The sequence below is a fragment of the Hibiscus syriacus genome, unplaced genomic scaffold (genome assembly GCF_006381635.1).
Source record: "Hibiscus syriacus cultivar Baekdansim isolate YM2019G1 unplaced genomic scaffold, ASM638163v2 tig00111105_pilon, whole genome shotgun sequence".
Classification (NCBI taxonomy): domain Eukaryota; kingdom Viridiplantae; phylum Streptophyta; class Magnoliopsida; order Malvales; family Malvaceae; genus Hibiscus; species Hibiscus syriacus.
This window is the reverse complement of record NW_024062987.1, coordinates 475,599-501,709: the sequence shown is the minus strand read 5'-3', so window position 1 is coordinate 501,709 and position 26,111 is coordinate 475,599. Positions and strand designations below refer to the sequence as shown.

The following is a 26,111-nucleotide window of genomic DNA, read 5'->3' as shown; positions in this document are numbered from 1 at the left end:
TTTACCAAATTATTATAAATAATTATTTAAATTTATTAAATTATTATAAAGTGATCCTTAAATTTATTATTATTTTGTAATATAAATGATTATTTTATAATAATTAGTTAAGTTTAATGATTGTTATATAAATTTTAAATGTTTATTGCCCAAAAGGATTAAATCGACATAATTTGATGTCCATTTATGTACTTTACCGTAAAGTATGTATTATTGTTTTTTATTTAAAAAATAGTAAGTATTTCAGTTTATAAGTCCATTGCAGGCCGACTTAAGTCTTCCATTTGATTGCCTTTTTCTCTTTAATTTTTTTGGGGTAGTTATGACATGATATTTTTAATATATGATCAAAGAAATGTGTAATTAAAAATATTATTATTATTTTAATAATTTTGATAAAAATTATTTAAAATATTATTATTTTTACTTAAAATATTAATATTTTTAAATATTTTCGTTAAATTGTCTAATATTAATATATTCGGTAGAAAAAATATATTAGATATGTTAAACATTTTCGGTAAAATATTTAATAATAATATTTTTATAAAAATAATAAAATTTTAAATAAAATTTTATCAAAAATATTAATAAAATAATATTTTCAATAACGTATTTAATTAACCGTATATTAGGCCGCATCACGAGAGAGTTCCCACATTTTCCTTGGAATCACCTTTTGCTTCTATAAAAGATTCAATCATTTCATGGAAAATATAGAACCCAAACTTAAATATCAAACAATTAAGCCGATTCTTTATCTGGATTTTCACATTGAACTAGCTTTTTTAATCAAATGGAAAACCAGTTTTTTTTTAGTGCTCAAGGAATCCCACCGCTCGGACCGCCATTGGGCTTCGGGCAGTCCCTATTTTCAGCCATTAAAATTCAAGCACCTGAGCTGAATTCATCGGATTACGGTCTACAGGTCGAGTCGGCACTGAGTTCGATGGTTTCTTCTCCGGCGGCATCGGGTTTCAATACCTCCAACGACATATTCATGTTCGGGGAATTTCTGGGCAAACAGGGGAGCATCGAAAACTCCGGCGACATCTCCCGGCACCCTTTAATGGCGTCTTCTTCTTCTTACATCAATGGAAACAACAGCACCAACACTTCTTTTTACAGCACCCCGTTGAATTCTCCTCCTAAATTGAACTTGCCGGTGATGGACGGTACGGTAACGGAGAAGCTTCCCGGTTTGGGAAAATCGATGGGGATGAATTCCAGTGTGGCGGATTTCTCGGCCGATCCTGGATTTGCAGAGAGAGCGGCGAAATTCTCTTGCTCCAGAAGCCGGAGTTTCAACGGCCGGACGAGTCAACTCGGACTCAAAAACAATTATAATGAAATCTCTGGTTACAGATCTAATAATCCATCGTCGTCAAATGCCAAGCGACCTCGTGTTTCCAGTAGTCCTTCTCTAAAGGCAATGGCGGCGTCTCAAATTGGTTACAAGAGTAGTAATACCCCATTGCAGGATCGATCCGAGTTAGACAGTTCTCAAGAGGAATCCTCCATTACCAATGGCGATCCTGGTTTCAAATCTTCGAAAAGGACGAATTCAAGGAAAAGAAAAACAGTTCCCGAAGCAAAAACAAATCAGAATTCAACATCTCCATCGAAGGTAAACAGATTCCCAAACCATAGATTCCATACAAAAATTGTTCCACTAATGTATCAAATTTCCAGACAACCGAACAAAACGAAGAAACAAAGGAGAAGCGATGCAAGACTACAGAGAGCAACGGGAACCAAAATGGTTCAGTCAAAACAGAGGAAGAATCAAAAGGAAATGCAAACACAAAACCTCCTGAGCCTCCCAAAGACTACATTCACGTTAGAGCAAGAAGGGGCCAAGCCACTGACAGCCACAGTTTAGCCGAACGAGTAAGAGTCGTAAAAACCCAGTTTTTTTTCTCCCCTCAATTCAAAGCATTTCACATCGACTCTATATAATCTTTCACTTCATTAGGTCCGAAGAGAGAAAATCAGTGAGAGAATGAAGCTCCTGCAAAATATTGTTCCCGGTTGCAACAAGGTCTGGAATTTATTCAAAAAAGTAGTCAAAGGAAATAAAAATTATCACCGTAGTTCTAAAACATGACGGTGTTCGAATTTTCCAACTTGTAGGTAACCGGAAAAGCCTTAATGCTGGATGAAATCATAAACTACGTTCAATCATTGCAGCGTCAAGTTGAGGTAAAAAAAGATTAAACTTTATGGATGAACGTGAGGAGCTTCAATTTCTCAGGATGGAAGTTCTTTTTTTTTTTTTTTGAGTTTTTTTACTTTATGAATAATATTTTATTGGCAGTTTCTTTCGATGAAGTTAGCTTCAGTGAATACCGGGGTGGATTTTAACGTGGATGGTTTAATGCCAAAGGATGTAAGTCATTAAAAATTTATATATAAAATTAGCTCAGATCTTTGAAATGAGGAGGATTTACCTTTTTTTTTTTTTTGCAGGTATTTCAATCAAACAACAAGTGTTTGACACATCAAATATTCCCAATGGATTCCTCGGCATCACCCATATTTGGACGCCCGACCCTGCCAAATCCAGCACCGCATGGGACAATGACCCAATCCTTAGGGGACCCATTTCCCCCTCCGGTAATTTCTTTTTCCACAGTGAAGATTTTACCCCTTTCATTCGAATTTTACAGTTTTTTTAACTATAATGTTTAAGCATGTTTGATCCTTTAATTTAACAGTAAAAAAATCTAAAGCTTTGCACGATTATGTTTGCAGTACCTAACATTCTGTGAGGGTGACCTGCAATCCATAGTAGAAATGGGACCGGCCAAAATCAAAGCAGGGCGGAGAATTTCCGGGGTAAGAAAAAAGTAATTTCCTTGAGCATTAAAATATTTTTTGACGTTGTTTTTGTGTTAAACTATTGTTGTTTTTAATACAGGCTCAGGCCAGATGAAAGTTGAGCTCTAGCAGTAACCATTCATTCTCCAAACCAAGGACAAAAGGGCTGGTGTATATACAAGAAATTTAAAAATGGAGCAGGTGCATGAGAACTACCACGATGCTTAGGTTAAGAAAGGCAGGATTCTTTGCTCTTTTTTACCTTTTTTTTACCTTTTATCTTTTTGGGGTTTGTCCATGATTTTGTCTTCTTTCTAATTTTATCATTTGTGGAGTATTTTTCCTTGCCGAATTATCCGATGTAAAATTTGGTCAAGTCTGGTGCAATCATCTTATTAGCAAAAAGCACCCACATTTGTAAGATATAATATATTAATTGATGCTAATTTCAAATATTTCGTAGCCTGCAATTATGATTGTGATGACTATATTATAAGAATCTAATCTGAAATTCTAAAAAAAAAAAAATTAAATTTGTCGGTATCATTAAACAAAAACTTCATTGGCTGGTGTCTACGCCTCTGCGGTTCATGTTGAGACACAATGTTGGAATCGAACAAGATGTTGTGATTTTGGGGTGAGATGGCGCAATCTTGTGGATTTGATCCTTTACTAAGACTATGGTGTTAACCAGCTGTAATTGTTGGTTTGAGGGCAATAATTTTTATTTTTGGGTAAACTACATTATTAATCAGCCACTTATTCTTGTGGTTCCGTTTTGATCATCTAGCTATTTCGTGTCTATAATTATATCTAATCTTATATTTTGATTCCATTTTTGTCACATATTGTTAAAAAAATAACGGTGATGCGTGTTAACATAAGAAAATGCTACGTAATCATTGAAAAAGTGTAAAAATTGTCACATCAATTTATTTATTTATTTATTTAGTGACAGGCGATCGAAACATAATATTAAATATGATTTCGAAAAAAATTAGTTGAGTGATCAAACTGTAACCATAGGAATAGATAGATGACTAAATACATAGTTTACCCTCTATCTTTAACAACAACAAAAAAAATGTAATTAGAGCTGAGATGGGGTCAACTACAATTTTATAAATTTTTAGATTCTCAATTATAAGAAATTTTTTATTTTACGTCTATTCTCAAAATGTCAAAGAAGAATAAAATTTTGTCATTTGACAGCTAAATTTTGAATTCTAAACAATTTTTAGTCTTGTATTTCAGATTCTCACAACAATTCAAAATTCAAATACTCATAAAAAACCTTTTACTTATACCCATTATTAGGGTTTTTCTATCAATCCATTATTAGGATTTTTCGGCCGTCTGATCTGTTTGGTTCTTTTTAATCTCTTGTATAATTAGTTTTGAAGGACTTTGGGTGTTTGGACCGAAGAAGTAGGGTAAGCGATGGGTGATTTAACTGAGAAGTTAGAGAATTTGGATATGGGAGCAGAGGAGGAAGAAGTTCTCCAACTTGATAATACGACAATAACTTCATTGATCTCTTTTGAGCACTGCTTAGTGGGTCGTTTTATCACTATGGGTAATATTAATTTTCAGGCAATGATGACCAATGTCTGGCATCCATCTGGGGGTGTTTCGATCACTGAATTAAAGGATCGACTATTTCTGTTTCGATTATTCATGAGGTTGATGTTGAGAGGATTTGGGATGAAGGCCCTTGGTATTTTAACTAGTATCTTCTGGTTCTTCATCAATTATAATAGGATGAAAGAGAATTGGTTAATCTTGATTTATCATCCTTCAAAATTTCTTAAAATTTCTATTCGATTTGATTTATCGGATTAAAAATATGATTCCCACAAAAAGTCCTTCCGGGAGTGAATTATTTATTTATGGAATAATTTTTTTGTAAAATTATCATTTTAGTCCTTAAACTTTTCTCAACTTTATACTTTTTACCACTAAACTTTCAAAATTTATATTTTGGTCACTAGTCAAAATTTGGGATATTACAAAATAAAAAAATTATTTATATAAAAACATACTTTTATCAAATATTATAAAGTATACCAACGGGATTATTTCAAGTGGTAAGTAGCTTGATCGCTTAAGCAAGGTCTTAGGTTTGAATACTTGTGTATGCATAAAATCCCAACTGTGAGACTCACCCACCAAAGACAAGTGTTCGACCTGTATTGGTACGATGACAAAAAATAAAAACAATTGAAGTCAAGGCTGTCAAGCATAAACAAAAGATTAGAAGTTATAGCCACCCTCTGCATAAAAAGAATCCCAGGTCGACAGTGCTGAGATTCTCACAAATTTATTTATTTAAAGGTTCCATCTTTGAAATTTATGAAAAATGATTAAAATAAGTACAAGTACCTCAAATTCAAATGACAACTTTTACCACCTCTCATATATATATATATATATATATATATATTTAATTTACAGCTTAAATTGTAATTTTCACTTTATTTAATTCAAAGAGTCTATAGCAGATAATTTTTTTTTTCTTTTTTTTAATTACAAGTAAAGATGCTTTTGGAGCTGTGTTCTTGTTTTACGTGTTGGGTTTTGTAAAATAATTAGCGACGGAAATATGTTCACGTGACAGTTTTTTGTCGCTGAAAAGTTTAAACCAAATCATTTGCGACGCGTGTACGGACTAATTGATTTTAGATAATGAATATCCATTATCATTGCACTATTTTCACTTTAAGCACAGCTCTTAATTTTTCAGTCAAATTATTTAATTATTTGAATGATGTTAATAAAATTATTTACTATTGATATTTAATAATAAATGACTTGAAATAGGATATAAATATATAAATATATATTTAATTTTAAAATAAAATATAATATATTTTAAATATTAAAAAAAACTAAAATGTACGGAGAAAATAACTTTTAATAAAAAAAATCTAAGATTATATATAATCATTTGACAGAAATACTTTATTCGTACACTTATATTTTAGTATATATATATTTTTAATAATAATAAAGTTATTAGTTAAAATAAAAATCTCAATTTAAAATTATATAAAATCGTTAAATTATAAATATGAAAAATAAATCTTAAATGTAGTTTAAAAGTTATACAAATTTTAAATTTTATTTTTTAATCTTGTGTAAACTAATATTAAAAATATAATATTTATCTAATTGTTACCTAAATGTAAGATTACTGAATGGGGCAGTGCTCCTAGTTTTTTTTTAAGTCGCCTAGGTTCAAATATTTTTCATGCCCTTTTTTCTTTTCTTTTTTCCTGACATTAACTTTAGTATAAAATATATACTATTGTATGTGTATCACTTGCCAAAATGTTGAGTACGACTCAATGACAAAGGTGAGCATAGTATAATTTCTTGCACCTTTCTTAGGAACAGGTTTTTGCTCAAACTAGACGGCGACACGTGTTATTATTCGAGTAAAACAAAAATAAAATTATTCAACCACAGTGACACGCGTCAACGTTTGACTAGATAAAGTTCTGAAAAAACTTTGCAATTCATTGGCATTTCATTTTTTTTAACTTTGCAATTTCTGAAAAAACTGTCAGATAAAGTTCAAACCTTACCCAGTTTTTCTATTGGTACCAATGATTGTAAGAATTGGGTTAAATATTTATCCGGTTAAGCCGCTCGAATTAAAAAATATTGGCTCGATAGATCAAATTGGTAGTGTAAAACAAAAAAATGTATTCAAAAATTCTTGTTTTTTATTACTTGATATATTATTTGACATGATTAATTTTTAACATGATTGTTAAATTTCATAAAAAATATCAATTTAAACTCTAAATTCTCGTAACATCTCTTTAACCATTATTGAAGTTGACCCGGAACATTTATGGGTCACTTAGAAAGTATAATTTGTGTGAAATTGCTTAACTTAAAAATACAAAAATGATACGAACATTTTCGTATTCTATTCCAAATTAACAGGTCAACGTCCTTTAAAATTAGATAAGAATACTTTTTTTTTGATTGTGCCGGTATTATGTGGTAGAGGGTACTACCACCATTATCATTATTCTTTTCAACAGTGCCTTGGTATCATATAAACCACTCTAATGCTTCGAGCATTATGCGAATGTTGATCTTAGGGTTTTTGGTAAAAAGAAAAAGAAGTCTTGATCAAACCCTGAAATGCATGTGCTAACCAAACCCTTAATTCCCCCAAAGGAAAAACAATAGTGCAAAGCCACCCGAGTCTCCGCAACAAATGATAAAAGAATATATACCTAACCACATACTAACCAACCAGAATTTAAATGTCGTGATAATTTTTGTACAAGAATCAAAATGACCGCAGAATATGCGAAAAACGTACTCACAACAATGAGGATCGTGTCACAAGAATAGAGAAAACGTGTGGCACAAAGACAAAATCTTATTCAAAATTAAAAAGACTCAAACAAAAAATATTAAAGACATAATATAAAAAAATAAAAGAACTAATAATCACCTACAGTTGATAGCTAACAATAAGAATAGTGTCGTCTTAGGCTAAACAAAAATCAATAGGAAAGAATAAAAAGACAAAAATAGTGAAAGAAAACTAGGTTTAAAGAAGGAGAGGCGGCTAATTGATTATTTAAATTCACATTTTTTAAAATTTTACACCCCAACATAAATTTCTATTTCCATCTCTAACATGTTTATTTTTATTTTTATTTTTATTTCAGTAGATTTTGATATTTTCAAAGTAAACAAGTAAATGACAAAAATAACCGTATTATGATACACGGACACAAATTTATAAAAATAATTTATGAAAGAATTGGTACCACATTCTAATTGATATCAAAATTTTCATCGACTTTAAATTTTAGAGTTTTAGTATGATTATTATAAAAAATAATAATGATTAATATTCGTACATATTTTTAATTTAGTTAAACTTGATGTTTCAATATTCCTTATAAAATATATCAATTGTAGGTAAATTTCCACCTATAGGAAAATACATACAGATATATATATATATATATATATATATATATATTAGTGAACTTTAAAAAAGGCAACACGAGATCTAAAAGATATTTAAATAAATAAAATTTAAAAGTTATAAATAAAAAGAAACTTAAACTAAAAATCAAATAATAGTAAGAAACCGTACATAAAAGCAAACACGTGTAATTGAATTTAAAACTTGAACAAAATTTATAGACAATAGAGGAGACTTTGTAATTTGACCTTTTATGCGAACTATAAGTTTTCAATTTGGAAGTTCATTTGATAAGGATGCTAATCAAACTCAGTGGCTTTGATTTTGATCATAGTTGGCCCATTAATGAACATTACTTTTGCTGCATTCAGATTTGATCTTAAGATCCTCCGGAAGATTAAAGGTAACTTCGATTATTTTAGTATTAGCTTAAAGTAATGTTTTAGTAGATCTTTTGGGCAGTTCTCTCCTTACACTGAAAATACTTCACCGATAAACAGAATCATAGACACGACTCCACTACAGCTCAACTTCCCAAATAAAAACACAAGCAGTAAAGACCATAGAAAAAAACTAGGCATCAACTCACTGGTTAAGCCACATCTCCTCCGCCTATGCCTTGCTATCTATACTCATCGGTTCGCCTTCCTTAGCACCGAATTTCTGCCCATTTGAAACATCCATATCAATACCAATAATCGTCAAAGATGCTGCACAACATTTATATAGGCAACTCAGGCACTTACGCTCGAATCAGCTGAATCCACTTTATTCATCTTTGCAAACATGTTGCCGTAGAATTTGGCTTCCTTCTTGTTGTATTCCTTCATCTTCTCTTTCAGAACTTTGTATTCAAGCTTCACCTCCCTGATGATATCAAACAAAGTCATAGAAGACGGAGAACAGCAGATGGGGAAAATACATTTTCTTTTTCTCAACAATTGAGTTCACGAGTCGGAGCTCTGGAAAGGTGCAAGAGCTTGTTATGGCAAGTTACCTATTATTGGGATCATGCTCAAGTGCTTTCTTAATATCAAACTCTGCCAAATCCAAATCCGCCAGTTGGATGTATGCTTGGGCCCTTCTATACAGGGCTTTCACGTTGGTACTTTCTAATTCTAAAACCTGCATGTGCATGAATGCCCAAGTTAACATTGCTATATGATCCAACTAAAAATTATGATCGCAGTCATGTAAGATTATTCCAACCTTGGTGCACAACTTATCAGCCTGCTTGTAATCCTTCAGTTTCAGTTTACAAGCAGCATTGTTCAGATTGCAAGCAACCTTTAATGCCTTGGCCTGCTTTTTCTCATCTTCACCAAAGGATGAATCATGTTCGATATACTTAACAGCCTGCACATACGAACAACAAATGATAGGCTATAGGAAAGCAGGAACTGAAGCTCTTACAGGGAACAAGCACATCTCACTGCATACCTTCTCATATCTCTTCAAAGCTCTCACGTATTTGCCAGCCTTGAACAACACATTTCCTTCTTCCTTCTTTTTACCCGCAGCTTCAATTTTTTCTTGGGTGTTCAGATCCCATGATTCTTTTTCCTGAAAAATGTGACTCATCAAAACCACTTGTAACAAATCTCCAAGATATCTTACAAATACACAACAACGAATCTAAATCATAACATGCACACCGCTCCACTAACCTTGACAAATGACACCAATTCAACTTCATAGTATACATAAGAGTTTGGGGGTATTGTAGCCAACTCCTGCTGTGACTCTGATAACCCATAAGCATACTCAGGTGCAACAGTCAACAGTGCTACTTCACCTTTTTTCATAGTCATCAAAGCTCTATCGAGACCATCAATGACTTGCTCTGTAAAAGAAAAATCCAAGCATTCTTCAGCTAAAATCATGAAGTCAATAGAATGGAGGGCAGAAGTAAGGCTTATCTTACCTTCATCTATCTTGAACTCGAACAATTCTTCTCCTTCATTCTGGCCCTTCTTCAAGAAGATGGTACCATCTTGCAGTTTCCCGATCAGTTTCACTGCCAAAACGTGTACAGAAATATATTTAATATAAATTGTTCTGAATTCAGTAAAACTGAAATTTCCTCTTAACGTTCAATATCAACCTTGGACAACAGCCCCCTCATTTGGGCGCTCATATCCTTCTCCTTCCTTCAGGATCTTCTTAATGACCTTCTTGTCATCAGTTACCTCAGTCACAGTTTTCCATGAAACCAACTCCAAAGTAATCAGGAGTGTGGCATTTGCAGGCACTGCACCTTCAGCACCAGTGGCAGGCTTTCCTTTCTCGCCAAAGCCATCTTTATCATAGTAAAAAAAGTAGCCTCAAAAATCAGAACAAGAACAGATAACATTTACCTTCATGTTAAGTGAATAAAGAGAAAACTCACATTGTGGCTTCACTGTAAGAAGTACCTTCTCCCCCTTCTTCATTGTCTTAACTGCTCTTGACAATGCAGGACAGAATAGTCCTGTTCATGGAAGAAGAAGAAAAAAAACAGGTGCTTTAGGATTTACAGGTGACATAACAGGAGGGAAATAAGAAGTAGAAAAATGGCATGGTCAATACAAACCATCCTTAACAGTAAACTCTATGCCATCAGCTTTTGCCATCACTGTGCCATCCTCGAGTTTAGCTTCATAGTTAACTGTGTTTGAGACACAAATCCATTATTAAACCTTGCTAACTCAAAACAGACACTCCTCTTGGTATAATATCCTTAATACAACTATCAAAAGAAGGAACAGATCATCATGACATGTACCTAGCACTTCATCAAGGTCCTTCGGATTCTCCCATTTCTCTCCTTCGGTAACTATCTTTTTAAATAACCCACCATCTTTGCAGATGTCCTTGACACTTGTCCAAGATAACAACTCAACATCAAATTGGAGGGTTGCATTCGAGGGAATGGTTGGTGGCGAGCCAGACGCACCATATGCTAGCTCAGGAGGAATGGTGAAAATAGCATTTTCAGCTTTCTTCATTGTCTTAATACCTTCGTCCCATCCTTCAATAACTTGTCCTACAAACATAAAAGGGAAAGCAGAAATACCATATTAAAAGTGCACTGCCATTTCCCCTTAGTTTCTCATTTCAAAAGAAGATTACCTAGAAGTCCAATACCGAGCAGGAACTTAAAAATTACTGAGGTCGAACCCCTCAAATATTAACACCAAAAGACCAAAAAATACAACAACAACTATAGAACCAATTATCTACCATAAAAGGCAATGAACCGGTATCACAATATCAAAATTGAACAAATAATGAAGATTCAAAGAAATGGCTTTATTACATTCCAAATAAGGTAAATTTTAAAAAAAATATTGGCATTGTAAAGCTACACAAGCAGGAAAACAGCCAAACAGGAGATTATATCTCATAAACACACAATTTCCAAGAAAAAAAAGGGATCAAAACAAGCTTAATTAATAGGTTAAATTAAGGCTCGAGTTAATTATTTATAATATAAAATATTGCTTCGGATTATTGGCTCCAATACTGAAAGGCAATAAATCAAACTCTACCTCCAAGATTAAGCTCACCATTCCCCCCCCCTAGAAGTCAATGCACAGCAGGAATTAAAATTCCAAAATAGAAAAAAGCTTATCTTCGTTTACCTTGACCGAGAGTGAACTTAAAAGGAGTGCCTCTGTCACGGCTGGAGTCGAACTGAGTTCCATCCAGCAAAGTCCCCGTATAATGAACTGCGAAAATTAACAACCAGTCAGAATCCGGAACATCTTTTAATCCTTTCATTACTTTCTTGTTTACTTGTTTTTTTATTAGTACAATTTATCCATACCTTCAACTTCGTCCCCTATTTCGGGGAAGTTCCAACCTTCACCTTCATTGACAAGCTTCTTCTTCAAGCCTTGCTTTCCGATCTCCTTCTCTTCTCCGACTTTCAAAGCGGGAGTGCCGACGGAAAGATCCATATCATCGTTCATCATGTCGTCCGCCGCCGGGAAATCGAAATCCTCGTCCATTTTTAATCAAAGAATCTAGCGAGGTAGATGGAGCAAGTGAGCAAGCAATGTAATAATCGAAGAAAACGAGCGTGACTGAGGGGGAAGCTTCGGGAATAAAATAAGGTAAGAGGTGAGATAAAAATAAAGGGTGAAGTATATAAATGGTCTTCAATTATAGAGCGCTCCTTTATTTAGTTCCTTAATTATTAAAAAATATAAAATGATCTATTAATTATTAGACATTTTTTGTAAGTTACAAAATGGTCACTAATATTCATGTTTTAAAATCGTTATCTTCTATTAAAAATTGATGATCACCTAAGTTAGATGTTAATTTGTTGATTGTAGTATGATAAAATTATTTTTTAATGATGTCCATGCACATCATTGTTGATTCGTTGTTTTCAAGCATTGACACGATGACATAATATAAATAGATAGTTTATTCACAAAATACAGCTCAAATAATTTTTAGATAAGATTTTATTTAATTTCAATCAACAAGTTAATGTCCAACACAAATAACAGTCAAAATTATTTTATAACTTTTAATAATTAGATAATTTAATAAAGTGACTCATGTAGTTAAAAATTATTTTATCTTTTTATAATATAATAACTTAATAAAACAACTATCCATATTTGGAGGACTATCTGTGTACTCTACTAAAAAATAAGAGCATTCTGGAGGCTTCAAAAGAATGGTTTAACGTTAGCCAGGGACTTATCCTGGTAAAACTTCCAAATGGTCCTCTAGACCAACATCAACAACAACAATAAAAAAAAAAATTATTCTCATATGCAATGGGGGTAAGAGGATGTAGAATAGTAGGCTGCCTCCAACGTCAGGTTGAGAGTAGCTTTCGTGAAAGACATGTGACAGTCAGAAAATTAAAAATAAAGATAAAATACAATGCATGTATAAATAAATAAATACATAGTTGAACAATATTTATATGCATTTTTCATATGCTCGTCTGTAATTGGAAGAAATCTCTGCAAATAAATCCATGCGTAAAAATCTCTGCATATAGACCGAAACGTCAGACCAGACTAAATTTAAAAAAAAAACATTAAGAGAATGATACACAAAAGTCAAACGATAGCAAGATACTAGAAGGAATAAAGTCAAATGTGTTAAAATCTAAAATAAGACAACAACTACTCCGCTACCCTAGTTCTAAGTCTTCATAAATTCCAATAACATAAACGTATAAAAAGTAGAAGTCATAAGACTTACTACAAAGGCATTATAAGAAGACATAGATGATATACCCTATGGATGTGACTCACACTACTCAACTATCTTGATCTTAAGTCTTCATACTTTTCTATCAAAGGTAATGTTCTCGATAAGAACTAAATCCTTCAAATCAGATCTCAAACAGTCTTTCAAAACGCTATGGTTTAATAATTACTCTTTCTTTTAATAAAAAAAAAGGATCGTTGTTTTAGCCATCTGGAGGATCCATATTGATTGAATGCTTTTAAGGATCATGAAACTTCCAGATTTCCCTTTTTTTCATTAAAAGAAAGAGTAATTATTTGGATTGACTTGTCGTCGTTCCAAATTCCCAGCGAAAGGAATGGTAAAACTAAGTCGATGTGCGTAAATTTATGGATGACGAGGTAAAAAAATAGATTTGTATTCGTTTGATTTTTAAGTTTCTTTTACATTTATATAAAATCTGATTTGTTATATATATTTGTGTTATATAGATTTTTGAAGTCAAAAAAGATATGAGAGGGCCTTGGGCCTTAGCTTTAAAAAGAAATCAATATGACCGTTTCTTTCTCCTCTTTCCTTTTTTTAATAATTTATGTAAATTTTATTAATCAATTCAATTTTTTTTTCTTTAATTTTATTTAATCAGTGATAACATCAGTTTTGATGCTGATTGTTAATCGTTATTTTTTTATTTTTAATAAGAATAACTATGTCTTTGTGACATATTTTCTGTCTTTGTGACACGTTTATCTCTGTCGTAGTGACATATTTTTTTTGTTTTTTGATAGTTTACAGTTTTTTTGTTGTTTTTTCGTTTATTTTTTTAGAGTTAGATTTGACTGCGCGATGATATCTTTCCTGCTTTGGACCTTCGAATTAATTTAGATACTCGTTTTGCGTTCATAGATAGTTTTTCACGTAGCTTAACTCTGATTTGCGATTGACAGTGACCTTCAATAGCTTCATCTCCTTTTGTAGTTCGTTTGACGATGCAATCATATTTGTTTGTATATTTATTTTGGTTTGTTTGATATAGGTAGCTAATTTTTATGTTAATAGTTCTAGAAAAATATAATAATTATAATTTTATTTATGTTTACATTATACTGATAAATCTTTATTGTAATTTTATATTTTTTTATTTTTAATAAAATTAATAACTTTTTATAAAAATAATTTAATGTGACCGTTCAACTCAAAAAAAAATTAAATATGACCCTTTGATTAATATTTTCTATAGTCGACTAACGGTTGTGTTATTTTATTCTGACGTAACACGTCAAACAACCCAGCTCCATATTATTGCTATTTAGATTGGGTAAATTCCACCATTCATCACTCAATTATTTAATGTCTCCCGTTTTGATATTTTTCTCCTCTTCCTTTTCATTTTCCTCATCTACCTCCTCGACTTTACCTTCTTCATCCTTCTTATCATCCTCATCCTCATCGTCGGAAATCTCTTTCTCGACAGTCTTCTCAATCCACAGGGAAATAGGATAGCTAATGAACTCAGAGTGCTTTTTAATCAAGTCCTTGAGGCGGCGCTCCTCGAGGTACTTGAGCTGGTGTTCCTCCAAGAAAAAGGTCATCTTAGTATACCTACCAAATCTCTCCCCAGAGGTATCCCTGGTGACAGTGAACGATCCAGTAACTTGGGACTCCCACACATACTGCTCATCATCGTTGTGCTTTGTGGTAACAACAACTTTCTTGGCAATCGAGTAAGCCGATTAAAAGCCAACACCGAATTGTCCAATCATGCTAACATCAGCACCGGTGGCCGGTGCCTCCATGAATTCCTTGGTCCCGGACTTTACAATGGTATCCAAATTGTTCACCTAATCTGCATCCACATTGAAATCTCTTTTAATTGAAACAACAACAATCAATACACAACCATCTGCGTATTTATATCACAAAAACATATGTCAGAACAAGAAAAAGGAGATTCCAAGTTTCTTTCATTTAAATAAATAAATAAATAAATAAACAATATTTGTTACATCAAAGCAGAAACAGATTGGATTAGTATTACAAACGAACAAAATGAAGAGAAAAACTTACATTGGAGGAGTTACTGATGAGCTCACGAAGAAAGATCTCCTTGTTGCTGTAGAAAGTGTTGATAATCAAACTAAGAAGCTGGTTAATCTCAGCCTGAAAAGCAAACGTCTCAGTCTCCGCCATTGATGGATAAATCTAAAAACTCCGATTTAGAACGCAACCACGAGAACGACAATTAAATGAGAAGCAGGGGAAGCGGTGCGGCGGAGAAGATAGTTTGGGGGAGAAAACATATGGAAAAAGGGGGTAAATTGATATTTTATTATTGAATTATTTTGGGTTTACAAGACCTTGATTGATAATTTATCCTGAAACAAAAGTGATCATTTGTGTCGTTTACCCTTAAAGTTAAATGGGTTAACTACAGCCTTAGTATCTGAAGTCTCTAAAGTTTTCGAAATTAAAAACTGTTAGAGTTTAGTAACCAAAATAGAAGAGAAGAAAATAGCTTAGGGATGATTAGTGTAATGTACCCAATTTATAACAGCAGGAATTAACAAAATCATTGATCAATAACGAAAATAGTTGGTCAAAAGATTATATTGGGTTCTTTTTTAAAATTAGAGGGTCACATTGATAAAAAAAGGATGAAGGTCATATTGATATTTCTTTTAAAAGCTTAAGGGCCTCTAATGCCTTTTTGTCTTTTTTTTTTAACAAATTAGTAGATGTGTCAAATTTTCATGTTGAATTGTTTTTTCGCACCACGTTCTCACAAAAACGTACTACTGAAACAATGCATTCTTGTGATTTCATAAGCAAAATAGCAAAGATTCCAGTCCAGGCCGAGACATAAATAGGCATGAAAAGAAACCAATGACAGCTCTAGAAAAACCATGGTTAATGAGAAACACATTTTGCAGAGTTTGTTTATTCTCAAATCAGATCACCATGAAATTTTTTTAAATTAAATCCGAATTGTAAAATAGGATTCGTCAACTCGAAAAACTCAAATTTTTTTATTCAACTTGATCGAACGCTCACCCTACGTAATAAATTATATTTTTCTTTCATAATCAATAACAAGCTTTGTGAGAACCTTTATGTAGCCAAACATATATATATATATATATATATATATATATATATATATATATATATATATATATATATATATATATTCCTTCTCATTTCATTTTCTCACAAAAACTTGTATATAACTCATATGTTTTACACTTTTTGATGTACAAGGTTGAATACTTCTCTCGTGTGTTTTAATTAAATATTTTAGTTTATCCTCAATCATTTCTTTCCTTTTTGGTTAGTCATCTCTTTATCTACATTGTCTAATTGACATTAGTTCATAATTCATAGTCATTTAAAATATGTAGTGTTATATTGCATAAAAATATATTATCGACGTAAATTTAATTTTGGATCTATTTATTGCAAAATATGGTATATTTTATTAAGATATTTTTGTTAGAACCAAACTATAATAAATATAAAAATTAATCAGGATGTAATAATGTGAAATCATCAGGAGTAAAATACTAAATGCATAAGCGTACCTGAATTAATCGATAAGTTGAAATTCTTAAATCTTTCTTTGATTGTGATATCCCAAAAATATAGAATTTTATTGAGTATAAACTCTTTGATGGGATAAGAAAAACTATAAGATTATATATTTCTTGATACCATAACTCTTTATATAGTTGATTTAAGAATCAGTTATTTTTATACTTATAATTACGCCCCTTATCAAATTATAAATATAACTTTAATAATATATATTTTTATTTCCGTAACACTTTTAATATCTTATGACTTTATAACATAATTGATTTACCGTACTACCGGCGTGCTTTAAACTCACTTACAGCTAGGATATCACGAACATCAATTTTTGATTATAGCATTGACAACTGATATATGTGAACTACACTCTTTCTGGTTTTGCCAAACGTCTAGTAATTGATTTGTTAAACTTTGTAAATGAAATATCTACTAAATTCCTGCTTCATATTGTTGTGTTCGTTGATCGTAACGGGGCAATGATATCTCATACCATTTTTTTTAATTATTTATTTTCTTCCTCTAATATTGGAAAAACTATTCATTAAAATGACAATTAACAAATTGAGAAATAGCGTCCCATCGACCAAAATAAAATATATGAAAAATGAAAGCGACTAAATTTTAATTTTTTTGAACAGACAGTTAAAATAAGATAGACCAAAAATAAAAGAAATCATTAATTTAGTTTACTCTAAAAATCATTATTTAAAAAAAAATTAAAACTTTATAATTTAAATCGACAGAGTGACCTCAAAATATAATTGAAAAAACGTTGAGGTTATTCTACAATTATACCTTATATCATATTCGACTGTTGTTACCCCACGCGTTTCCGGCTTTATTTGGCCCTACTTTTTTAAATAAAATATCTTAACGAAAACTGTTTAATTTCCTCCAGTTGTACGTGTAAAACGCATCAACTAAAGTAGTGACCATTATCTTATGAATTACTACCATTCTCATTATTATTATTATTATTATTATTATTATTTAAGTACTTTGTTTTTTTTTTTTTTTCTTAAAAAAAATAAGTTAATGAAGGGGTTGTTTGTTTACTTTAAAATTATTAAGCGTCGAATGATTCAGATATTCTGTATGAATTAACTCTGAATGTGACATGTTGTTTGATAATGGATTTGAATCATTCAGAATATACTTTGATGCTGAATCATTCATCACTGTTTTGTTGAATCAGTCAGCACTGAATCATTCAGATGTGAGAAACAAACACACTAAATGTTTAACAGTTCAACATTCAACACTAAATAATTTCATTCAGAGCCAAACAAACATTCTAAAGTCATTTATGCCGTTCCCGAATATAAAGGAATTTCGAGATATTTAAATTCAACTTCAATAATGCAGCATTGAATGTGAGAGTGAAAGATGACTACAAGATCACCACAAATTCAATATGTTAATAGCCAAAAAAAACAGAAGAAAAAAAATTGTGAATTTTGTGGTGGAGAGATTCAATATTTGAAAAAACAGATTGTCTTTTTTTTTAATAGGATTGGTTTGAATTTTTAAACACCACACACTTACAACTACCACACAATACCAGATTTTTCATTTTTCTAAGGAAAGGATTTTGATATAACATTAAATATTATATGAGAATTATAATAGTTATGAATTTAGATATAATTATAAAATTAAATTCATTGGACAGCCTAACTGGTTAAAGAAAATTTTGTTTCCTTTAAGATGTTAGATTCATTTGTAAAATGTGTGTTGTCAATAATAATAAAAAAAAAGATACCATTATAAAATTAAGCAAAAAAAAATAAAAATCGGTTAATATAAGCACTAACAAATTTATAATAATTTATACAATTAAATTATATTTTTTGTGATTAGATGATCACATAAATATATTGGGGGTGTTTGTCAAAAATATTTTTGAAGAGCTTTTAGTTTATTTGAGTATAAATAGTTGATTAGTAGTTAAACTCTCTATTTTTAGTGTTTGGTAAACTCCTTTTTGAAAGAGATTATTTTCCAAAATAAGTTGAAAATGAAAACATCGAAAAATCCAGTGATTTAGGATAGTATATTGCAAAATAAGATGTTAAATGAAATATTTGACCTTATCATTTTTATAATTACATCATTGCCATAAAAACTATTTGTTACTACTTGTTTGGATATGTATCTCTTTCTTAAATATTTATGTAAAATTTATTTTCAATGAACTTGTGTAAAATGAATTTTATGTAATGTCTAATGATGAATTAGTGAAATTTTATTTTATTATTCTATTTTTAGTTGTAGATTCTCAAATATATTTAAGTTAAGCAAATGAAGCAAAATATGAAAGTAAAAAAAATGTGGTGTTGATATTTTATACAAAGTTAATAGTATGCATTAATCTCACAGGGTTAATATTTGTAAATATTAAATTTAAAAAATATATTAAAAATATTCATTGATTTTCTTAAGTAATTTCTACTTCCTTGTCAAAAACATTTTATCTAAATAATTTCACCCCAATAAAGACTAAAGTATTATAAAACATATATGTACTTAACAACTAAATGTATCATACCCTTATTTGTCATTTTACTCGTATCAACTATCAGCTAAATTTTATCAAATAATTCTATATAAATAGTTAATCAAACCAATTTCTCAAATCAATTAATCAAATCAGTTTGTCAAACCAACTACTGAAATCAACTATCAACTATTAGTTATTTGTCATATACTCTCATTACGAAGTATAGTAATATATATAATTTGATAATATATTATACAATTGATTATTATCATAATTTTATCTTAGTATATTCACTAAAAAATGCACAAGGAAATCAATATGTTTATAATCAGACTACATATCAAATTGATTAGACTTATAATTTCAATTCTTTTTTGGTACAATTAATTTTTTCAACCATTTGAAAAATATTCAATATATGAATAAATTATTAAGAGATATGTAGCCTTAGTCCGGCTGATTAGACGTCCCATGGGAAAGTGTTTAAACCCCCCAACCAATTGGGTAACACTGAATTTGTTGTGTAACTTTTTAAACTTTTTTAATTATAAAATACTATATGTTTATAATTTTAATATATCGATAATATATTTATATTTTGTAAATAGAATTATTTAAATTTAAGATATCCAATTTATTAAGGCGGAACTTCACAACACCCTGGGTTTCCTTGACATATTTCTCAGCTTTTTCAAGTTTGATGACCCTCCTTTCCCACGAAGTTGATATCTCCTCCAACTTGATGAGCCTCTCCGCGTGGAAAACAAAATCTTCCATCAAATAAGCTCATTTCTCGTCTATTGTTAGTCCCTCTTCTTGTTCCCTGTCAAGACTCTACTCGTCTTCATGAGTGAACATAATGCCTCGCTCGAACATTCCTTGAGCTCCAGATTTGAGCTTCTAAACCTCGAGATCAAACTCCTCTTGGTGTTTTTTTGTCGCCTCAAGGATTTCTTGCAAACTTATCATGGCATCCCCATGCTTGGATACTGACGATGCTTTCGAGCCCATCAAACTTTCTTCTTGTTTCCCACCATGGCTCTCTTTACCTTTGCATGTGGAAACTCATTTTCTCTTGTGCCTCTCTCACTCTTTGTCTCAAACTAGTTCAATGACCCCTGACTAGCTCGAGCATAAATCCTTGCCAACTTCACTATAAAAGCAAATTGATTGAACAATAAGTAAACTTAACTTACTCGATTTACCACATCCACCAAACACGTATGAAACGATCGTTTTCTGCCCATAACGATTCGCTCTGATACCACTTGTCATGCCCTTAGAACCTTCAAACCCAAATTGTCGTAATATCAAAGTTAAGGTCTGACATGACGTGCGATCTTAGACGCTTCTTGACACTATTGGGTATTCTCTGCGACTAAGTAAGTCTTACCCAAGCCTAGTAAGCAAACTCACCAAGATTGGAACCAAATCCTCAAGCTTCTATGATGTGGAAGCTTTAACACCAACGTGGCTACTCCAAGCTACCAAAGTTGGACTATGGTGTGGAAGTGCAAATACAAGCGTGGCTACTCTCAGCCACCAAGAGAGGCAACAAGTAGAAAGAGAATAACGAACAAAGAACTAGAGCAAATGCATCAGAGTTTTATTACTATCCAAAGAGAATGAATAAAACTAGATAATACAAATGAGGAGAAGATGCTCTCTATTTATAGTTGAGCTCCCTCTCAATCAATGACCTAGATCGATTTACATCAACAACTAAGATCTGCCCAATTAATACATGATCCCCCAAATTAAGGGATTGTATCTATAAGATATTCTCTTAACTAAGGAAACTCAATCACATCCTACCTAATTATATCAATTAGTAGGATTCTTTCCTTTGATAAGCGTTAACACGAGATATAGTAAGAATCCTCCATAATCTCTATTGATTTGTTATCTCTTACCATAATTACCGAGCTCCTGTGATCATCTTCGGATATGATGTCATTTTCCTTTTCTGCACGACCAATGTGAACGGGCTCCACATCATTATCCAAATGATGGGCCAAATTGGTGGCATTGACAAGCCCACACTCTGCATAAAATCTCTTTAGCAGATATTTGTGCCAATGTCTCGGACCCAAATATCACGACAAGTGACAAAGAAACTAGGGGATCTCTAGGACAAATGTCTGAGAGTATTGTATGAACCTATTAAATCAGTATAAAACTATATTCCTTATATTTTATGCTAATTAAGAGTAGAAAGTTCAGTTTGAGTATATTTCTTTCTATGCATGTTATTTTGCAATCAAATTCTTATACCTATAAATAAATACTAGGGATTATGATTTAGAAGCAAGTTGATTAAACTCTAAATTATGTTTAGTCATAAATCATATTGTAATATCTTTTTTTGTCATAGTGAATTTTTCTCTTTTGTCTATGTTTTTTTAATTTACCCTTACATTTTTTATTTTGTAATTAAAGATATAAACAAAGTAAATCGAAAATACATGTTAAATAAAAACAAATACATAATAGTTTTGTATTAAAAAATAGTAAATAGAACTTGAAGGATGTATGAGATTTTCTTCGAACATAAGGGCGTGAATAGATAATTTTCAAATAAAAAAGGACTAAATATATTTATATCAAAATTGGGGTTAATTATATTATATAACAAGCTTTAGGAAAATAATTGTCATTTACCCATGAATTATATGTAAACATTTTCGAAGTTCAATTTTGGTAGACCATTGATGAAGAAAATCCGAGCATTTTTCCCAAAAATCACTGGTGACTTGTATATTTACCGATCCAACACCGGTCAGACTATATTTCCCGATCTAACACCCTTTGCAGTAAGGCGCGTCCCCTGCAGTGTGCTATACGCTGATTTGGCACCACGTGAGGTAAGGCACGCCCCCTGGCCCGTGCTATACCCTTAATTAGTAAAATTACCCCCGCCCGTTCACACCCATCATCCCTCCCTACAAATATCCCATTCTCAATAACTTTCATCACACTAAATCCTCTCAACTTCTCTCAAATACTCTTATATTATCTTATTAAGGTATATTTTATTATATTTAGTATTTTTTAGTAATTTATTTAATTATTTTAATTGTTTAATATTTTATTTAATTAATTTTTTTGCAGATATAAAATAGAAGGCGGTCTACTTTGGTTGTATAAAAATCATATATCTTGACACTTTGCTGATATGATAACATTTTAATGTTTTAATTTAATTAATTAATTAATTTAATGCATGATTCTTAGTTTAAAAATTAATTTGTGTAATTATTTATATTTTAGGAGAGAGACTGTATACTAGATCCTTTTATTAGGAACCTTAAGTTAGTTATACCTACTCGTGTAATGTCGTATTTAGTAGAGGTTGAATTCGATCACCTAGGTAGATATCAGGGTCACTGTAAAATAGAACCAGACCTTATTTCTGCCTTAGTAGAGCAGTGGAGGCCAAAGACACACACATTCCATCTTTCGTGCGGAGAGTGAACAATCACGCTTGAGGATGTTTCTATGCACCTGGGGCTTCCGGTGGATGGAGGTGTGATATCAGGAATAACTTCTGGTTCTTGGACTACTTTGTGTCGGGTTAGCCTAGGACGTGTCCCGGAAAATTTTAACGGTGGACGGATACCGTCAAATTGGTTAGATGCCAATTTTCGGGAGTTGATCGAGGACGCGTCTGACGATGAAGTTAAACAGTATGCACGGGCATACATACTGCAGCTGATAGGAGGGTTGCTGATGCCGGACAAATCGCGCAACCAAGTTCACTGTATGTGGTTGCAACATCTTGGCGACTTTCATCTGGCCGGATCACTCAGTTGGGACTCGACAGTTTGGCTTGCCTGTACAGGGAGATGTGTTGAGCCATTGACTACAGGCGTAATGCTATCGGCAGATGTCTCCTGTTGCTGCAGTTTTGGGTATGGTATCGATTGCCTTTTTATGTCCCGTTGTCAAGAACCCATTCATATTTCCGCTACTCCTGAGGTAATTATAAAACTGATTTTGTATATTAATAATTTTATACAGTGAATAAGAAATTATTTTTCTTGAATAGGTGGTATACTTATAGGAAAAATCATAAGGAGCTACCTGATGATTTAGAAAAAATTAGGGTATTAATCGATCAGAAGGCTGGCACACAAGTATGAATTTTAATATTTAAAAATCGATTTTAGATTATTGTTATATAATTAGATTATTATTTTGATAAAAATTATATATATTTGTTTTAGTTTGAAAGAGTGTCATATTCTACTGATGATGTGAGGGCGGTGATCCCACCTGAGTTGAGGGGCCCATCAGATGTTTGGATGGCGATGGTCCCCTTGATCTGTTATGCGATCGTCGAGTGGAACTCCACTGATCGCGTGCTCTGGCAATTTGGTTGTTTTCAACCAATTTCGGAAGCACCTCGCAATATGGACGAGTTGCATAGCACAGATAGATGAGACAAGACAGATACATATTGGCTAGTGAGGCATCATGCGTGGGTCGTGTTGTGGGAGGATCGACATCAGCACATTCCCCGTAGAGAGCCTATTTTTGATGACATCTTGATGGTTGCTGACAGTTATTACGAGTGGTTCAACAGTAACGGGAAACCGTTTCTGCTTCCTGAGGATGCACGAGGGCAGACCTTTCCGCGACGTCGACAGAGACGTTCACCGACACACACCATCATCCCCCAACTCGTAGACGGAGAGCAGGTGCTTCCAGTTCATCATCAGCTTCACCAACATGACCTTCACAGCAGCCACCGTATCCAACGACTTACATACCGCAACCATATATGATGCCGCCACCGCCTTTCTATTACCAGATATCGTCGCCACCGTCTTCACATGCTTTTATGACCCCGCTGCTGCCACCGTCACAGATGAAGCCTCCTGGAGGCTATTATGGGTCTATGTTTGTAGATCTAACTTGGGGTTCATATACTGGATATTTAGCGGGTTCAGCCTCATCACCCATGGCCGCAGCACAGACATCTCCTGTACAATTTTCACACTCAGCGATGTCTGGGTTTTATGAGTTTTCCCAATTTTCGTAGGCCGGTGGGATAGTCAGTCATACACCTCCAGGGTCCTTATTATATGGAGGTGCTTCATCGTCATCAGCTCCTCATCAACCTAATGTACCTACTCAGGACGACGACGACGACGACGACGATGATGATGATGGTGATGACAGCGAGGAGTCACAACCAGTGATACGAAGAAATCCTCCTCGAGACCGACATCCACCGCCCTGCGGAACACATTCGCGTTGCAGACATCGATAGATTTTGTTTTTTATTATATTTGTATTTAGTTTATTGGACTTTTTAATTGTAATTTTTTTTATTTCTCATTTAATACTTACTTTATTTTATTAAATTTGTTTGACTTTTTTTAAATGTATTTCAGTTAATTTTGTTTATTACCATTTAATATCAGTTATTGTAATTTGGTTATCATTTACCATTTAATACTTATTGTAAGTTTATTGTATTTAAAATTATTCTGTAATACCAAATTGTTCGATAACTTTCTTAAGTTTGTCACTTACTATCTCTTTTATTATAATCACATATAACACAAACGTCCAATCTCGTATTATTGTATCGTTTTTTAATCTTAATCAGCGATTATCGAATGAGATTAACTTGAAGTAAATGCAAATTAAAGTACAAGAATTATTATTTGATAAAAAAAATACATCATTTCTTCATCAATTGTTACTTGATGGCAACAGAAGTTGACATGTTTTTCTATTGTGTCCTGGTTTCTACAATGCCACATCTTCTGTCTTGTCTAGATCTTTCTCGAATATCCATATCGCAATGAATTCGATTATATTTTGGACGACCGCGCTCCCTCAATAAACTCGGATTTGGTACAATCGAAAGCCAATCTTGAACCTCATCAGGGTCTTTGTCATTACCTATGGGGGGAACTCAAATTCGTATACCTTAAAAACTTCAGATAGTAGGTATATTGGATCCACAAAATGGTTATAGTCTTGACGTGTATGCGAGCAAGTTGCTATCACATGAGAGCATGAATACTTAAGAGCATGAAAAAACCCGCAGTCGCACGTTCTGTCCCTTAGATTTACTCTTAACGATACATATTCAATCCCTTAAAGAGGTTGCGACAACTCTGTGACACGAAACATTTCATGCCTTCTAGAGAAGCTTGTTACAGACATTCCATTTGATGCATAAATTTTTTTTCTGTATATCTGCAACTAAATTAGGGTGATAGACATGACCGCCTTGCATCCAGGTTTGAGTTTGTCCCCCGAGATTCAAAAAACACCCCCAAATAAAAATATATAGTCTTTACCAAAACCGCTTGTAACATCCTCAATACCGGGTTAGTGACTAAATTGTAAAATTTTAGAATTTGGGGATAAAAGAAGAAAAGTTAAATAGTTCAATGATTTATGTGGAGATATTTCCTGAAAGTTATTAGTAATTATTAAAGGAGATTAAGGGCAAAATGGTCTTTATTATCTAAAGATAATTATCTTATCTCTTTATTAAGAGATAAGCTTGTGGGGAGAGTTATCTGGAAAACTCTTCTCCCTTCTTCTCCTCCTCCACGTGAGAGCTCAAGCAAAGGTAAGATTTCTTGTTGTTGATTATTAGCTTAAATTTAAGGTTGAGTTTTGATTATTAGGTGATAATTAAGCTTAAGGAGAGCTTAAATTATCTTGAAACAATAAGATGAAGAGAATAAAAAGAATTAAAGAAAATAGAGGAATAAGTGAAATCTTGAAAGAGGGTTTTTAATGAGGTTTTAGAGTGAATTTGACTTGTCATCAATCTAATTAATATGTATGAAGTGTTAGAATTGGATTTGTAACATGTTAAAAATTTGGGTATGATTCTTGAATTTCTTAAGGAGAATAGGATATGGAGGTTAAAGAAGTGATTATTGAGTAGAAATGAGTGCAAATATGTATATGTAAGTTAGGAATATGAAAGGGGATGAAATATGAAGCATTTGAGTTAAATTAAATGGATTTTCGGGCTTAAAATACAATTTCTGGGCAAGGTGT

At 32.3% G+C, this 26,111-nt stretch overlaps 3 protein-coding genes across 3 annotated transcripts; 1 reads left to right on the top strand and 2 right to left on the bottom strand.

The window, feature by feature from the left end:
• Positions 1-682: 682 nt before the first annotated feature.
• LOC120153837 (transcription factor bHLH62-like) lies at positions 683-3,249 on the top strand. The gene is made up of 8 exons (XM_039165709.1): positions 683-1,627; positions 1,693-1,890; positions 1,976-2,041; positions 2,134-2,202; positions 2,318-2,389; positions 2,470-2,616; positions 2,755-2,838; positions 2,921-3,249. The coding sequence occupies exons 1-8, from the start codon at positions 797-799 to the stop codon at positions 2,933-2,935; spliced, it is 1,482 nt and encodes a 493-aa protein (XP_039021640.1). The 5' UTR covers positions 683-796; the 3' UTR covers positions 2,936-3,249.
• Positions 3,250-8,212: 4,963 nt separating this feature from the next.
• Positions 8,213-11,900, bottom strand: LOC120154178 (peptidyl-prolyl cis-trans isomerase FKBP62-like). Its single transcript, XM_039165990.1, has 13 exons — positions 11,592-11,900; positions 11,407-11,493; positions 10,548-10,808; positions 10,356-10,430; positions 10,173-10,253; positions 9,888-10,082; positions 9,708-9,800; positions 9,451-9,626; positions 9,224-9,346; positions 8,993-9,139; positions 8,781-8,908; positions 8,543-8,650; positions 8,213-8,449 (listed from the first exon to the last, which is right to left on the bottom strand). Exons 1-13 carry the CDS (start codon positions 11,773-11,775, stop codon positions 8,416-8,418), a joined length of 1,692 nt encoding a protein of 563 aa, XP_039021921.1. The 5' UTR covers positions 11,776-11,900; the 3' UTR covers positions 8,213-8,415.
• Positions 11,901-14,313: 2,413 nt separating this feature from the next.
• On the bottom strand, positions 14,314-15,175 carry LOC120154060 (heat shock cognate protein 80-like). The gene is made up of 2 exons (XM_039165912.1): positions 15,053-15,175; positions 14,314-14,718 (listed from the first exon to the last, which is right to left on the bottom strand). Exons 1-2 carry the CDS (start codon positions 15,173-15,175, stop codon positions 14,329-14,331), a joined length of 513 nt encoding a protein of 170 aa, XP_039021843.1. The 3' UTR covers positions 14,314-14,328.
• Between the last annotated feature and the right edge of the window lie 10,936 nt (positions 15,176-26,111).

Bases quoted from the DNA above. Each gene is read 5' to 3' on its own strand.
- LOC120153837 (XM_039165709.1), top strand. From the start codon at position 797: ATGGAAAACCAGTTTTTTTTTAGTGCTCAAGGAATCCCACCGCTCGGA. The intron at 1,891-1,975 runs GTAAGAGTCGTA...TCACTTCATTAG, and splicing joins GCCACAGTTTAGCCGAACGA to GTCCGAAGAGAGAAAATCAG. The intron at 2,203-2,317 runs GTAAAAAAAGAT...TTTTATTGGCAG, and splicing joins CATTGCAGCGTCAAGTTGAG to TTTCTTTCGATGAAGTTAGC.
- LOC120154178 (XM_039165990.1), bottom strand. From the start codon at position 11,775: ATGGACGAGGATTTCGATTTCCCGGCGGCGGACGACATGATGAACGAT. The intron at 10,431-10,547 runs GTACATGTCATG...TCTCAAACACAG, and splicing joins GGACCTTGATGAAGTGCTAG to TTAACTATGAAGCTAAACTC. The intron at 9,801-9,887 runs GTTGATATTGAA...ACGTTTTGGCAG, and splicing joins TGAGGGGGCTGTTGTCCAAG to TGAAACTGATCGGGAAACTG.
- LOC120154060 (XM_039165912.1), bottom strand. From the start codon at position 15,175: ATGGCGGAGACTGAGACGTTTGCTTTTCAGGCTGAGATTAACCAGCTT. The intron at 14,719-15,052 runs GTAAGTTTTTCT...GTTGGCTTTTAA, and splicing joins TCATCAGTAACTCCTCCAAT to TCGGCTTACTCGATTGCCAA.